Genomic DNA, 17,397 nt, shown 5'->3' on the forward strand with positions numbered 1-17,397 from the left:
GCAACTTCCTCAAGAGACCACAGTAATATGCTGCATTAAACGTTGCACCCACTGAATCACCAGTAGAACTCCGTCGTTACATACATATATATATATATATATAAAAGATTGTTGCCATTTGTTTCTGTGCAGACCTCTGCACACGGCACTTCTTTGGTTGGGGAGAAGAACTGTACCTCCATTCTTTAGACTGTTCTTTAGTCTCGGGATCATAATAGATCCGCGTCTCATCACTAGTTATGAGTTTCTCAAAAAAAAAAAAAAAAAAAAGCCTCACTTTTTCGCAAAATGTTTCAAAAGTGTCCGCGAAGTTGTCACTCTTTCCTGCTTTTGTTCCTTCGTCAGAAGTTCGGGGATCCACTTTGCTGCAACCTTCCTCATATCCAGATCATTATGAATAATGGTATTAACTATTCACGTGACATGTCCAAACATGTAGCAATCCTTTTGGCTGATATTCGACGATCTTTCATTATGTCGTGGATGGCTTGCATATTTTCAGGAACACACAGAAACAGGTCTGGCACTGGGTTTTGCACTTTCAACATCAAAATGGCCAGTTCTGAAGTTTGCTGCCAAGCGTTTGACAGTTACATATGACGGCCCACGATCCCCCAAAGTTTGTTTCATTTCACCGTAGATCTGCGTCGCACCTTTCCCTTGGAGGAAGAGAAACTTCATGACAGTCCTATGTTCCCCTGGACTGAAGTTGCTGGAGGTTCAGTCATGTTCACTTCTGAAATGAAAAAGAAAAGGACGTTAATATCATTGTCTATATAGATGCTGCCCTATATACCATGCTAATTTCAACTTCCTAGCTCAATTTTTTCTTGGTAAGGCTTAATCTGGGGATAAGAGATGGCGGTAATGACACTTAAGTATTGGGAAGCTTTGCTCTGTTTTTATTCAATTTTTACTATATTCATTTCAATATTTTTGACAATTTTGTTATTTGTTACAATTTTAATATACTGTTATTCAATTTCAATATGTTCATACGCCGCTTATCCTTCCTTATTACATTAACAGTGTGAAAAACAATTATAATTAAAATAGGCTAATTCGGCCATTTTGGCACGAGCCATCTTAATACATAATCTTATTTCAAACAATTTTCATTTAAAACAACATTAGTGAAGCAGTCTACAGGGCTCTAAGGCCGGGACTTCCTTTATATAAATCTCTCGTAAGGGAGATAACTGAAACTAAAGGCTTAATCTTTATCAGCACCCCCTCGTAAAGGTGAATAGTTATAATGTAAATCTATTCATGAATTCCGTGGATGGACTTTTATTTCCTGTTTATCCGGAAAAATAGTATGTGCAGGAGGCAAGGCCCCCGGAAAGAAATTAAAACTAATAAGACATTACATTTATTATTAGCTTCTTCCCAGTGTCTTCAAAATTAATGAGATGAAAACGATTATCTTGCGGTCTTCTTACTGCTAATTCGGCTCTACATATCACGACTTTTCTAACCAAGAAAGAACATTACGTCTAAATTACTTAGTCATGAAAAAGACGCATTTACGTCTAAATTACTTAGTCATGAAAAAGATGCATTCTTTGCCACATTAGCGTGAATTTTGTCTCCAACGTTTCCAATTAATTCATTCCCTTCTCCTCCTAAAACTTACTTTGCTTAGACATCTTCATACTACTCCTAAACGTTCCCCATATACCGCTTTTCTCCCTTTCATATACACTAGTTGTCTCGAACTTGCACGACATCTGCTACATATACATCGTACGTATACCTTTCCATGCTGTCTCCATCCCTATCCTGTTTTTTTTTTTTTTTTTTCCAATCCCTTTCTATCATTTTCCCCTAGTACTCCCCTCCCCATATTTCCATCCTTGCCTCTTACCAACATCATTTCTCCACTTTCATTCCTCCTCTCCGTCCGAATACTGTGCATTTGTATTGCGTCGATTCTGGCCAGGGCTTGCATTTGGGTGCTTTTATGATTCCTCTCTCCACCAATATTTCAGCTTTATACTGCCCAGTTATATCTGTACTTTTCTCACTGAAGCTTATGCGACCCTTCCTCTCTCTCTTCGACATCAATATCTATATGTCTGCATTGTCACGGATTCTAAATCTCTACTTCAATCCCTCTGGACTTCGAAATCATCCTAGATTATCTCTGATGGCCACCTTCTTCACGTCGTATTTCCGTCCACTTTATTACTTGCTTAATTTGGTCGAAGGGTCATGTTGGTATCCTCGGAAACTGTATCGCCAATGCAGCTGCACGATATGGAACCCTTCACGACATTCACATTGATCTTTTGGTATCGCCTATCGGATCTTTTTCGCTCCTTACTACACTTTATTTTCAACACTGGACTGCTTATTTTCAACGCTTCCTGTACAACGGCACGTTGGTATTAGCACCATCCTTTTCCTCTCTTTTCCCCATCCCGGTTCCTCCATCACTACTTCCCTCCATGTTCTCCGTAACAGATTTCACATCCTTTCTACTCCTCAACGCTTCTTTCTACTTCGAAAACGCACTACTTCCCTTTGTAATTGTGGTCTGGATGCTGGCACCATCAGTCATCTCATTTTCTCCTGTCCTCTCAGCAACATCGTCTCCTTTTCCTCCCCATCATCCATGCATTTCTTGGTTCTAGCTCCTTTAATGTAGATTCGTTAATTTTCACCTTATCTTCACCAGTTCTCCACGCTTTTTATCTATACTTACAACATTCTGCTTTATTTCGCATCTTATAACCATCTCTAAAGATTCATCTCATTCATCCATTTAACTTTCAAAGCTACCGCTTATAATTGCCGGGAGAGCGATCTTCGCTGAAGCAAGAAAATACCGAAGAAGATGAAGACAATGCTTCCTCACGAGTAGCAGACACAGAGTTCGCTATACGGTTGCGCTAGAGCAGACGGTGACGGCAACTGTCTTAGTGAAAGCAACTGAAGTTGTCCCGTACGAAAACTCCAATTTAAAACAAAGCTTCACACGCGCTGCCACAACCCAGTGGCTTAATGTGAAAAGGACATAAGGTATTTGGTAAAATCTGCACTGAATACACAAATAGGCTCCCTAGAAACTGTCTCATTCTGTGGGATTGTGGAAGTATATTTGTGCTCTCAATTTCATTAATTTATATATATATCTTATATATAAAAGAGAACGTACAAATCCTTTGTTCCCTCATCACGCTAATACGGCTGAACCAATTTCTTTCATTTTTGGGGGGTTATTAGGATTTGGACCCTAGATGATTTTTATCATATCACTTTAATTTTTAATTACCAGTGTCTTGAGATAATTGACCATTCAAGTGTCCATAACGTACAAATCCTTTGTTAGTTCATCATAGGTAAAAATAAACGTATTTATATGCAACCCGCATGACCGTGTCACTCGGCGGGTTAACATAAATGACAGGCGATATAATGTTAACATTAGTGCAATCTACTATGGTTTTTATCATATCACTTGAAAGCGAAAAAGTAAAAATTATCTAAGTAACAAAGTTTATTGCGTTCCGGGGTGACCGCAGCGAAGCGGGGCGGGTTAACATAAATGACAGGCGATATAATGTTAACATTTACTGCAATCTTCTATGGTTTTTATCATATCACTTGAAAGCGAAAAAGTAAAAATTATCTAAGTAACAAAGTTTATTGCGTTCCGGGGTGACCGCAGCGAAGCGGGGTGAACGCTGCTAGTATATATATATAATATTTTTTTCTTGCTTTATAGTGACAATTCCTAGTTCACGAATAGCTTCAGATCTTTTCGATGAGGCATAAATAAATAACTTCGAGGCCCGGAATATGTTTATTTAATTTAAAAAAAACACAATAATTTACTTTTCTCTAGAGTAGCTGCATAATTTTATTAACATCCATAAAACTGGTATAGGTGAGCAGTTCTTGCTTCAGTAAGATAGTACAGAGTTCGAGGTTCGAATCCTGCTGTAGCAAAACATGGGCTTCCTTAATGCTTCCTAAATACCACTAGGCGAATGCTGAGATGATAATCTTTACATATTCATTTACAATTTTTCCCTCATATTTGAGGGATGACCACCTTCTCATAATACATGACGCATGATACTATATTCTAACATCCTTCTTCCTTAAAAGGCTACATTATCTTTAAAATTATGCATTCGTTTTATCTTTCAATAGGATGTGGTCTTGGTTGAAACAGCTTTCTTAAATGAATTATATAATTTTTTGTACAAATTTTACGATAGTTCAAGTAGTTAAACATTTTTTAACAATACACAATAACACACTGAGCAAGGCTATGTGATAATATGTAAAAAACAGTATCACGTAACAGTTTCAACACAATAACTGTGTCTTCATCAGACACAATAACTGTGTGTTCCACTCCTGGCTGCTGGGAGTTGGTCATCACTTATATATACTGTCCGGAGATCAACTTTTAATTAGGCTCCGCCCCTTCATTAAAAAGTAACACTTGTGTGGCTTTCACTTTTTAGCTGCAGACGTGTCCAATTAAAAGTAAACTGTTACGTGATACTGTTTTTTACATATTATCACATAGCCTTGCTCAATGTGTTATTGTGTATTAGTACAAAATTAAACAAAGCCTGATAGAATTTTTTAACAAATTTAATTTTTTTCGAGCTTTCAACAGTTTTGTCTGCATATTTTTCTCTTAGTCAAGTGTACACATTGATGATAATTTGCTTTGTTTGACTTTGAAGAGGTTTTCTTTCTCGTGTTTCTGATAATACCAAGAAGGTGATAATTCGAATTCATCCATATTTTCAATTTCGCGCTCAACACTCCATGGTTTCAGCTTCACTACACCCACGTACTAACACAAACGCACGCGCACACACAATATTTGGCTAAGTAGTGTACCATCTGCACAAAAATTGCAGAAGTTACATGTGAGTTACGTTCTTTCTTTTGTTTCATTTACCAGCAGGCAAAGAAGTTTCTTACTAGGTAGGAACTCGATTTAATTTATGTATAAAAATATTAAGCCATTTTCTGTCCACTGTGGACTATTTCCAACATTGATCAATCAACTAATTTTACTGGTCTTCTGTTTTTGATATAAGATTTTTTCAAGTTTATAATCTTGCTACACTTGCAAGAGACTCGCAACTCAGCTGCCGATTTTTTACTCGTTTCTTTCCTTCTCTTTTCGATTCTGAATCGTGACGTCATTTTCATAATCCGTTACTAATAAATCAAGTATTTTTTATTTTAAATTCTGCTCCTGTATTGACATTTTTATACCTAGGTATACTTACACTCAATTAGCTCTTTGAATTGATCTCTTAAGTAATGTTTTTCGTGTGTAACGTGAAGAACTATGCAACGTGCGCGGAGTGGCCCAAATTGAAGCTGCGGATCTCGGCTATCAGGATAAGGTCGCGGCGAGTATAGTATATGGAACTATTTTTTTTTTTTTTTTTTAACACGTTTAGCTGCTAAGGGGCATTTTGTTCATCGGTAGAGTGCCAAACGTACGTACTTACATTATTTGTATTTTTTTCATATTTTAAAAATATAATGCTGAAACACAATCTAAGACAAGGTATTGAATCCGCGCGCATAAAATTTGGAGATCGATCGGACCTACGGCTGTTTTTTTTTTTTTTTTTTTTTTTTTTATGGGCAAGGGAATAAATTACAGTTAAATTGGCAACTCTGTTTGAAAATAATTTGTTCATTATTACATGTGCAAGTTAGCTTTGTGTGAGAAGTGTGGATGTATTTATCTTGCTTTCAGTGGTAATAAGTAGTTTCCTTGTGCACAGTGGTCGAAGTGAGACGGTATGCGGTGGTATGCCATACCGCCTCTGGTTTTTTAGTGATTAAGACATACCATCACTGAAGAGTAGATGCTAAATACTTTAATAAATCCATTTTTATATACAGTAATTGACGAATAGGTTTGCACGTAAAAATATTTTATTTCTTATCTAGAAATAGTTTCTAAGTTGTCAATACCAACATTTTTATCTTCTTCCTACATTTTGTTTTTAAAATGAGGCGTCCTCAAAGAATTGTTTCTTTCGTATTATGTGTGTGTCTTCTCTTAATTCATGTAAATGTCATATTTTGAGCATGGGTGGATTTAGGGGTTGTCTGCTGAGCAGTGTTCTAAGTGGAATAAAAGCAGAGACGGTATTTTTTATTACGATTTTGACTCGACATACCGGCTATCTAAATGTTGAAATACAGTGAGGGTATGTTGCCTAAAACATTGCATTTCTATTTATATAATAACTGAAAACCATTGGAGAGCTTTGTAGTTACGAGGAAGGGGGGCATGGAGAGACTTTGATCTCCCGTCAACAATTTTCTGAAAAAAGAAAAAGAAAAGAAATATCCCTTATGTTGTGTTATAGAGAATTATACATGGAAATACTCAAAAACCGACTAACAATTTCCTGTGGGAAAACTCCAGGTTCCACCACTCGACTGTGGGGCGTTCCAAACCCGCGGAAGATCCGTCCCCCACAGCACATAAATCTGCTCATGTCACGGCATTTATATGCATTAAGGCAAGCACACACACACACACACACACACACACACACACACACGCACATAACAAAGAAACAGTGGAATATGGCACATAAAAACCTCATTTTAAAAACATAAGGCAGGAAAAAGATTTTTTAAAAAATGTTGTTGTCAACTTGGAAATTATACATACGAAATAAAATAATTTTACGTTCACAGTTGTTCGTCAATTACTGTGTATAAAAATATATTTATTAAAGGTATCTAGCAGCTATTTTCCAGTTGCGGTGTGATTTAATTACTGAAAAACCAGAGACGGTATGCCTTCATCACTGAAAAACCAGAGGTGGTATGGCATACCATCGCATATCGTCTCACTTCGACCACTGCTGCTGAGGGGGTGGGTCTTACGGGGGTTTAAAATACCCTTCATTCGAGTAAGTGGTCCGAGAGTTTCCCCGCAGGAAATTGTTAATACAAAAACTCTTTTCGAGCATTTTTATCTATAATTCTCTTGATACAATATAAGGGGATATTGTTTCAGAAAGTTGTTGGCAATGGATCAAAGTCTCTTCATGTCCTTCACCCCCGGAACTAAAGAGAAGTCCTCCAATGATTTTCAGTCCTTATGTAAATAGAAATGCAATCTTTTAGGCAACATACCCGCACTATATTTCAACATTTAGATAGCCGGTATGTCGAGTCAAAATCGTAAGAAAACATACTGCCTCTGTTTTTTTTTTTTTTTTTTCCTCTTCGAACACTGCTTGTGCAAGTAAAAACGAAGAAATATGTGCAGAACTCGACCGTATTAGTAAGAGTATACCGGTAGTAATCTAGATCTTTCTTCTTTCTGAAAATTCAGCAAATGACGGGAACACTGGCATTCTTGTCAAAATAAATTAGGATAAATAATTAATCCATTGTTAAATTTTTAACGTCATTCAAAAAGGAACACGTAGGTCCAATCGACCTTACGAAAACAGCAAATACTTTTTACTTGATATTCAGCGCCCCTAGCGGGGTTAATCAGTAAACATCTAACAACAAAACCTACAGCGTAAGTCTCTCCTGTATTGTGTGTGATAGAAACACTACAGTATATTAACACTAGATCAGCACTTTACAATATAAGTACTCTAACGGCAACTCAACAAATTAGAAATTGTTGGTCCGGTAGGACCTACGAGGATATTTTCTTAGACAACTTCAGTAGGTCCACATGGCAGCTAATGTGTTAAAATGGCTTTTGATTGTTCTATACACAAGTAATGATATCCACAATTTTTTTAAAAAAGACCAATCATGATATATTTGGTAACAATATGTTTTCATTAATTAGTATAGGACAGAGTTTTTATATTTTAGTAAACTGAAATGGTTTTGTCTTCTTTTCTTTAAATAACATGCATTTAAAAAAAAAAATCGATACAATAATACGTTCTTCAAAGCTTTTGTCTTATAGACTTATTTACAAATTAAAATCAAATTTTTACTTAAACAAAGTTTAACTTTTCTCTTTGTACACCCCACAAAATTTAAACTTTATTCCTTTTCCTTCTGATTAGGATTTCTGACAGTCTCCAGCAACTCCACACGTGCATTCTTCTTTGGTGCATTTCTCTTTCACAATCTGCTTGGGTTTGCTCTTAGTCGATTTGGTGCTTATAGCTCTACACACAGGTTCACAGTACTCTTTCTGCTGAGGTTTGTACATACTAGTAAGGTGCTTTTTATATCCTTCCATCTTCTTTCGTCTCTCTTCTTCTGCTTCTCTTCTAAGCCTAAAACCAAGTAAACAACATGATTAAGAACAGTCTATGGTAAGGTTTAAACATTATGTAAAGTTTCATGTAATCTTTAGGCGGCATTTTAGACACGCGCTGTTGAAAGTTTAAACAATTTATTTTTTTCTTAAAAGTACACATTAACGTTCCACGATTATGCACCGAGGCTAAAGGAAATTGTAAGGATGAGAGTGATAATAATAGTGGAAAGAGGACACTGGGAGGAAACAGGATATATGGACACAGTGTTCGTCCACAATTTCTACAATATTTTAGCGTTTAACAGGAAAACAATTTACCAAAGTTTAGAAACACCAATTGATAGATCTCATCGGGCGAAACAAAATTATATGTGTAAGTTTAAATCCACATTCGAGAAAAAACGAGTATTCGCAGATTTAAAAATTAATGTTGAACAATAACTACGCCATCTATTAAGGGGAATCATTCATTTCTGTATAACACATATATATGTATGTGTGTGTGTGTGTGTATGTGCAACAGGTATTTCTCGGGAGCCCAACTATATCAATCCGTAAAAGGTCTCGACAGTTGCAGTTACCAACGAGCATGGTGCACACGCAGGTATACATGCGACTGAAACTGCATGTCTTCAACTTGCAGTAGCTGCATGCGCTTTAACATGATGACAGGCCAGAGCGCAAAACATTTGTAAATCAGATTCTGAATAGCACTGACTAAAACGCCGACTTTCTGTCAAATATGGTGTTCTCGCATGAAGCGTGATTTCATGTGTTCTGGATGGTAAACCGACACACTGTGCGGATATGGGGCTCGGAGAACCCTGACATAAGTCAGGAAATTGTCGACGGGAGTCCAAAGATAAACGTGTAGTGTGATCTGCTTCATAACTGTGTGGTGATATCTGCTTGCGTGATACAGATGCGCACACATTGAACTCTGTTAAACGGCTACTAAAACTTTAGGTGTGTGTGTGTGAACATTATGCCTCAAACCGCACCTTTCTATCTATTCCCATTTCTGACTTACACGCGATCAAAGTTGGGAAGATCATTTTGGAACACCCCATATATATATATACATATATATATATATATATATATCAATAGATGACATGAAACTGAAGAAAATTACATTCCTGATAGTAAATTCTCATCCGCAGTTTCCGAGAAAATCAAGAGAAATTAGTTTTAGTGGCGCTAAAAGGTATCTTGTTCATTGCCAACATGATCGACAGCTTTTCGTCTGCTGGAAAAGATTGCTTGTATTGAATACGAAAGAATACGCTGTTACTAGAAGAATGTATTATGTATTGTTGTCTTCCTCTAACGGTGACACACATACTCCTAACTAGGGTTACCAGATCTTATGTTTTCTACTAAGTGTTATGTTTCTCTGGCACGTTTGTACTTTATATGCTTTTTTTGGTGAAACTATTTCTTCTGTTCATAGGCGGAGCTAGGAATTGTCTGCTGGGGGGCAGACATTTTGGTCGGTTTCGGAGGTCTTGGTAGGTGGCCAACTTATAGGTGGCATTTTTATTTTTTGTCAAAAAGTTAAGGGGGGCAATGCCACCATAACTCTGCCCATGCTTCTGTTTTTTAATAAATAAAATAAATGATAGTCTTGGACACTTTTAAAATGTTTTATATATTTATATATATATATATATATATATATATATATATATATATATATATATATATATATATATAAATTAGAGAGATAAGAGAGTAATTATAGAGAAACTGATTTCTCACACGTTGTTAATAACACAACCCAGTGTTGTAACTTAGTATTGAGAGAGGAACTGCAAAAGCTTGCATTTTTATGTTCTATTTAACTGGCACCCCAATCTTATTTTAAGAATAATTTGGTTTCAGCATCTTATAGTTAGTCTTCGTCTGTCAACACCATCTCGATCAAATCGCTCTTTCAATCAATCCCGTGATATACTGATATTAAGAACAGAAGCTACTGTGAACTAATAAAAGCAGACCTCCAAGTGGTTGTGAATATCGATATATCTTACAAAGATTTTTTTGAACGTATAAGAAAGGATATGGAGCTGCTAGCATAGGCAAACTTTTTATTAAAATACAATTAAAATGCAACAAAATTTTGTGTACTACATTGGTTTGTTGACTTCGGTTTTACGTCCCTTTCGGTAATGAGACTACGTAAGACGAAATGAGCTCCTACCGATAATTGTAATATTTAATGTTTTGTGTATATCCTTAATGAAACTACTGTGGTTTCCAATTAAAATTATTCTACCTTACTGTGTGAAACCAAATATTTATTCTTTTATATGTCAATTCTGAATGTCTTATATATATATATACCTTTCTTCCATACTTAAAAATTGTAAAATCTTCACTTTTTGATATGAAAAATCTGGTAACCCCATTCCTAAGCACAGTGGCTCAGTGGTAGAGCGCTTACCCCTGGTACGTGGGTTCCCTAGATCAATCCTCGGCCAAGTAAGTTAGTGATGGACAACATTGTGTCCGTGGGTTCTCTTTTCCTCCGGGAGCGCGGGTGCTCAGTGGTAGAGCGTTCACCTCCGGTGCTTGGGGTCCCTGGCTCGATCCCAGCTCGCGCCATGTGAACTTTGTGGTGGACAAATACCATGCTCGTGGGTTTTATCGTGGTTCTCCCGTTTCCTCTCACTTTCTTCATTCCACCATTTCATTCATTTTTCATAATCAATCACCGTCTCCTTTAGCCTAACCGGCATAAACGTGGGACGTAAAACTGGAAGATTTCTTTTCTTTTCCTCCGAAATTCTCATTCCACTAATTTTCCCATCATCATTCACTTACCTTAATCATCCGTCTCCCTTAGCCTAAAGGACATAATCCTGGAACGTTAAGCCAAAAGATTAATTTCATTTTTACATTTATATCAGGACGGACGGACGAACAGATATCTAAAGTCACTTTTTTGGTTTCTATAGGCCATGTAAATTCATTGAAATCTCTAATCAGAAAAAAGAACTGGAGTTCCTGTCTATTATTTTGACTTCTCTTGTTTCACGAGAACAACATTCATATCATGCTGTTAGAGCAGTAATTAGCATATGAAGCACCGTTTAGCTTAACTAATAGTTTGCGGACATTTAACTGGAGAAAGATAGTTATCGGAATATTTTTTTTAAAAAAAGAATAACTATTTGTTATTTTATTATTTGCGTTCACAGCCGAACAAGAGCAATAACTGTCGATGGATAAACTGGCCTTAAGACTAAAAGCACTGGGCGCTCTTCCTAATGTTAAGGGCTTTAGTTTACATTAAGGAACTGATTCACTCGCGCCCAATTTACCCCCCCCCCCAAAAAAAAAAAAACTTTTAGTGCATTTGTTTAGAAATCGCTCCTTTGAAAGTCTTTATTATTATTATTATTATTATTATTATTATTATTATTATTATTATTATTATTATTATTATTATTATTATTTTACTTTTTAGTCTTCTTCAGTATTTTAATTGTATTGTGGAAGGCAGGAGTCTGCTTCCTCTTATTAGTACGAAAAGAAAGTGCTCAACCATGTTGGTATGAACGCCTAAGTCATCTGCAACCAACCGAACTTCCTTCATCATTTGGGTTGTATAAGATCGCCTTCACACTAGATCTTGTGAGCCGCTCACGAGAGTTGCTCATGTGAACTTCTAGTGTGAAAGTATGGAATACTTCTGAGCCGCTCGAAAGATCGTGATATCAAAATGGCAGCCATGTTAGAATCAGAAGAAGGTGCAGCTTAATCTTAGCGATAAATTGCAAGCAAAAAAGGAAAAGAAGATACAGAACAATGATGATTCATCCTATAAATCGATCCAGACTGGAAGAATATTCATTTTACAATATAACGAACGTTTTATTTTGCCTGAGTTCGGTTTTATTTTGTAGTATAATTCATATAAATATATGACTACTACTTACTACGATAACTATATATTGATTACGCACTATTTGCAATCATTTAAATGCACTATATTTCAGAATACTTGTTATTTGTATCACAACGATTCAGTACACTTCTGCATAACAACAGTGGCGTCCTCTTGCATTGTATTTGTAACAAGCATGTCCACTCTGGCAACGGAACTGATATAATAATAAGTGTACTATTGCTTTTAACAACTGTAGCTGTAGAATGTGAGTGGAAATCACTCATTCTCATTGGTATTCGAAACAACTAATTTTCTCGCTCCTAAATTGTACCAAACAGAGGAGGAAGCGAAACAACGAATCAACAAACATTGATATCTGTCGACTGAAAATATAACATCTATAACAAGGATGTTATAGAATAGCTATTTTATAACATCCTTGATCTACAAAGTAAGATTATTCATGACATTATATCATTTTCTTCCTTTTTTTCTATTGTATACCAAGTGCTAACGTTAAAGCACTTTTGCCCTACATATTAAATGAAATAAACAACGTAAATACAGATTATCGTTGTAAAAGTCTCTTTCCTAAACTGAGAAAAGATGAAAGAAATTTTTTCAATTACTTCAGGATGTCTATATCTTCGTTTAACGAACTGTATAATAGTATAAAGTGTGCATTTTATCAGAGTAACACCGAAATGATATTTTTTTTTTTCAATATAAAATATATGTACACTTTTCTTCATTGCAACTGAGTTCATGCTTACGTGTGAAAGGCTCTCATAAGACTGCTTGTTATTTTCTTCCCCGCCAGCAGCCCGCTCGAGCCGGCTACTGGCGGGGTCATCTTCATAGCAGCTCAGAATCGCGGCTCACTTGCACCGCAGCGCGTGTGTGAAGGCGTACATTTAAGGCAATGTAAAGTTAGCAGCTGCAGCTCACGTGAGCGTCTCACAGGATCTAGTGTGAAGGCATACTAAGTGGACGTCCAATAATTATTTGTAAATAATTGAATTTCTTAATATTATGATAAATCAATAAGCTAGAGCAAAAAGTTTGTCAAAATATTATATTGTCATCGGGTTTACGTGTCTGTGAAAAATTTCAGAGCCCTTTTCTTAACGGTGACACACATATTTCTTGAGTGTCACCGTATTGCGTTCACCTATGGTGCATGGGGTCCCGGCTTCAAACCCTACTCTTGCCAAGTGAAGTTTATGGTTGACAAACACCGTGTGCGTGGGTTTTATCGTGGTCTTCTCCCGTTTCCTCCCACTTTCCTCATTCCACCATTTTCATTCATAACTCATCACCACCGTCTCCTTTAGCCTAGCCGGCATAAGCGTTGGACATAAAGCTCAAAAAATTCATTTTCATTGACAACTTTGATCGGAAAAAGACTTACAGTTAGTGATAAATACCAGAGCATTGTAATGAGATTATAGAATAGCATTTAACAAATTTGTTTCTCTCACCGTGCTGTTTCTTCCCTAACTTCTTGTGCCTTTTTCCTGTTGAGTATGTGATGTGGTCTCAACAGATACGTTTTGTCTGCTGCGGATGGACCTCCGTCTGCACGAATATAGATCTTGCTTTCCCATTTCTTCCTTTCCTCCAGCCAACGGCGGGCATAGTCATACCCCATCAACGCAAACATGTTGTGCGGTTCCTGCGAAGAAAAGAAGGAAGATATAAGAAATACCATTAGATTGTAGTAGCGTTATATGTGCATATTTCCATTGGTTAGAATGTTCTTTGCTGCCATTAAGAAATGCAAAAGCAATCATTACCTAAGTAATCACGATTTAAATTTATTATTTTAATAACAGTAAGAAAAATATTAACATTTTAGGACTGGAAATACGAATGTTTTCATTCCTATCCCTTGAAAGTTCAAAAGATTATTATTATTATTATTATTATTATTCCAAACTATGCTGTGCATAAATGTCGGAAGTCTTATAGAAAGGTTATGTTCCTCCGTCTGTCTATCTGTCTACAGGTATCAGAGCTCAAACGGTAAAAGAGTCGTTGATTTGATTTTAGTTTAGCGTCCCTTTCAGCAGCGAGGCTATATGAGACGTAGACCTACTGATTAACGTGGAATCCGAACCACATGAGCTCCCGCCGGGAATCGAACCCGGGTCTCCCACGTCAAAGGCGCGTACGCTAACCGCTTAGCCACGAGGGAACTCCAAACGGTAAAAGGTTCCATCTTCTCTGTTAACATTATATTGAAACCGGAAGTGGTAGAAATCAACAATTTCCGGTTTCAATGTTGATCGTTATAGATTAGAAACGGCAATAAATAGCGACAAGGTGTTTTTTTGCAATCAACCTGAAACACTGTACCAAAACTGGAAATCCTTGAAATTTACTTGTACTTCCGGTTTTAATATTGATTTTGATAGATCATAAACAGTAATAGATAGCAAGTAACGGCTTTTTGGAAATGGATTCAGCATTTTTATAATGAATTTCGTCTTGATTTTTATGTAGCTGCTCAAACCGGAAGTGGTGGACGATTTCCAGTCAATTCTGATCTCATAATGGATATAAACGGAAAAAGATACTGACAAAGTTTTTGATATGGACTCAATACCATGAAGAATATGTTTAATCTCTGATTTTATTTCTCTATTGCAATCGAAAGTAATAGACATCAATGAACACTTCCAAATTCAACATCAATCTCGACGCAGCTAAAACTAATGTATGCCAAAAAGTTATAGATATAGTACTTTAAGTTTAAGTATTGAATTTGCATAGATTGAAAGTCTGACATAGTAGTTTCACACTATGAAACAAACTCAATTATTATTATTGTTATTCATTTTACAGAGAAAATGGCCGAGCAAAGGCTATATGATAAAATACATTTTCTTCTGATTTTTTCTTTAAGCGGTAATTTCTCGAATTTATGAATATCGACACATGTGTATGGTAGGTCTATCATTTGAAAGTCATCTTGATAAATACAATAACATATGAACCATGAACCTAAGATAACTAGGGTACTAATCTAAGTAGTTTATTATTATTATTATTATTATTATTATTATTATTATTATTATTATTATTATTATTATTGCTAAAGGTTGCAATAGGGTTTGAAAATATATTTTATCTTCATACCTATTAATTGCGTTCAATGAAACCAAACAAATATATAGCCTAGGCCAGTGGTTCTCAACCTGAGTGTCGCGACATGCAACTCTCTAGACCAGCGTTTCCCAACCTTTTTCAACTTGCGGTACACTACGGGTGTAACTTGAATTCACGCGGCACACTCATAGATATTATTATTATTATTATTATTATTATTATTATTATTATTATTATTATTATTATTATTATTATTATTATTATTATTATTATTATTATTTGCAAATATAAAATATCATGGTATTTTTTTTCTGTGATTACTGATCTCCTTCTCACAGAGATGAAAGCTCGATCACTGGTTTCCCCCCATGCTAATTCATTATGCTTATTTTTTTTATTATTTCAAAATAGAAAACAATTGCAATGAAATATAGGACTCAGATTTTTAAAAAAATACGCTTTCTTTTTCGAAAACTGTATCCAACTTTTCACTAAGAACGAAGATCACTAAATAACGAACAAACAAACAAATGTCTTGTACTTTTAACTTTTAACCAAAACCGGTGCATATTATTGCAATCACACAGCTTGCGATGCGTTGAAGTCAAAACACAGCTGTTGAACGAAGTGTTGTTTTGTCATTCATTTGCGAATGTGTTCTACGAACGTTCACTTGACGCGTACCGTACAAGTGCTTCCATTTCTCGGTGTTAGTATGACTCTCAATTGAAGCATAACATAGCAGCTAACCGTGGAAACGTGTACGAGCCGAAATACTGTCTGCTACACAGTAATAGATGTAGAATAATATATTACAATTACAGTAATTTTTTCCATGGTAGAAATTCATAGTAATGTGAAATACAAAGATATACATTTATTTCCTATGTCCTACAATTTGGTTGCTATAGAATTAATAATTTTGTTTCGATTTCCTCGCGGCACACCAGCGGTCCATTTGCGGCACACCGGTTGGGAAACGCTGCTTTAGACGGTGTAGGGAAATCTTAGAATTTAATGAGCCAATTAGTCAGAATCAATTTTGAGACATTATCAATCAACGTCTCCAACGGTAGTAACAATGTCAAAGAACTACATACAGTCATCATTTTATAGAAACTTATAGTCTTACTAATCTTTGTGCCAGACCATTCCTGTTGGAGAAGTTGCATATACGGCATTTCTCTTTTGAAAGCGTTTCTATGGTGATGATGGACTATTTATAGCTTGGTCACGTGATCCGGATCATGTAAGTTTTCTTTCAGTTTGCTTCAAACTTTAACCCTTTAGAGACGGCTGTATCACTGAGAAATTAATTTAAAAGTTTGACAATAAATATAAAAGTCAACTTTGTATCTTATTTTATTCTCAAGTCTCTGGCGTATACATGCATAGGTAGTTTGACTGTTTGCTCGCAGGGAAGGGGTGATGACGTCATTACGTAAATTGCAAAATACTGTTATATAGAACCATTTGCGTAGCTACTCCTATCATAATTATCGTATAATTAGATTTATAGATAGCTTTAGTCAGGAAAGAATAGGGTTTCGGTCATTACTCACCGAACTGTCATTGAACTTGGTATTTTGTCCGAATATTGTAGAAAGCGCCCTCCATGGTTCTAATTATGCTTGGGAAGTGTGCACACACTTCCTAGTTGCAGAGACCATTAAACGTTTACAGTGGCAGGCATTTTTCAAACACTGTGATCCAAATAAATATACAGACTGAATAGATCGTCTCCAGGTGTTGCAGAAGGCATTCAATGTCCAGAAGATTGCTTCAATCCTGTTTAAAGTTAGTCAATTTCACATTCTCATTGAACATCTTTATAGAGACTTTAATTTATTTGTCTAGGAAGGATGTGAGATCAGAAATGTTTTAAGGATTGGAACGAATTCGCTCAAAACTTGTTTCCTGTTTTACTATAATTCTTTCGTAGCAACAGAGAAGGTAATTGGAGATTGCATATGTCCACTTTCCGTAGAGTGTTACCATTATTTTTCTGCTTTGGAAAGATAAACTACACCAGAAGTGGAAGCAGACTTCTTGAAGACTGCCTTAAACTAGCTGAAGTGTACCCACAATTATATGTAGACATTCTGAAAGGGCATTTCGTTGTACAGCGTACTAA

At 36.0% G+C, this 17,397-nt stretch overlaps 1 protein-coding gene across 2 annotated transcripts in view; it reads right to left on the reverse strand.

Annotated features, from left to right (window-relative positions):
• Positions 1-7,911: 7,911 nt before the first annotated feature.
• The window catches only part of LOC145666244 (uncharacterized), an 80,746-nt gene continuing 71,260 nt past the window's right edge, over positions 7,912-17,397 (reverse strand). For both annotated transcript variants that reach the window (XM_081733312.1, XM_081733311.1), the window contains exons 4-5: positions 13,634-13,827; positions 7,912-8,273 (exon numbers count right to left, since the gene is read on the reverse strand). In XM_081733312.1, coding sequence (XP_081589438.1) covers positions 8,054-8,273; positions 13,634-13,827 — 414 coding nt within the window. In that variant the 3' untranslated portion in view covers positions 7,912-8,053. The remainder of the gene's footprint in view (positions 8,274-13,633; positions 13,828-17,397) is intronic.

This window comes from Thermobia domestica, chromosome 1 (genome assembly GCF_964235325.1).
Source record: "Thermobia domestica chromosome 1, izTheDome1.hap1.1, whole genome shotgun sequence".
Classification (NCBI taxonomy): Eukaryota; Metazoa; Arthropoda; class Insecta; order Zygentoma; family Lepismatidae; genus Thermobia; species Thermobia domestica.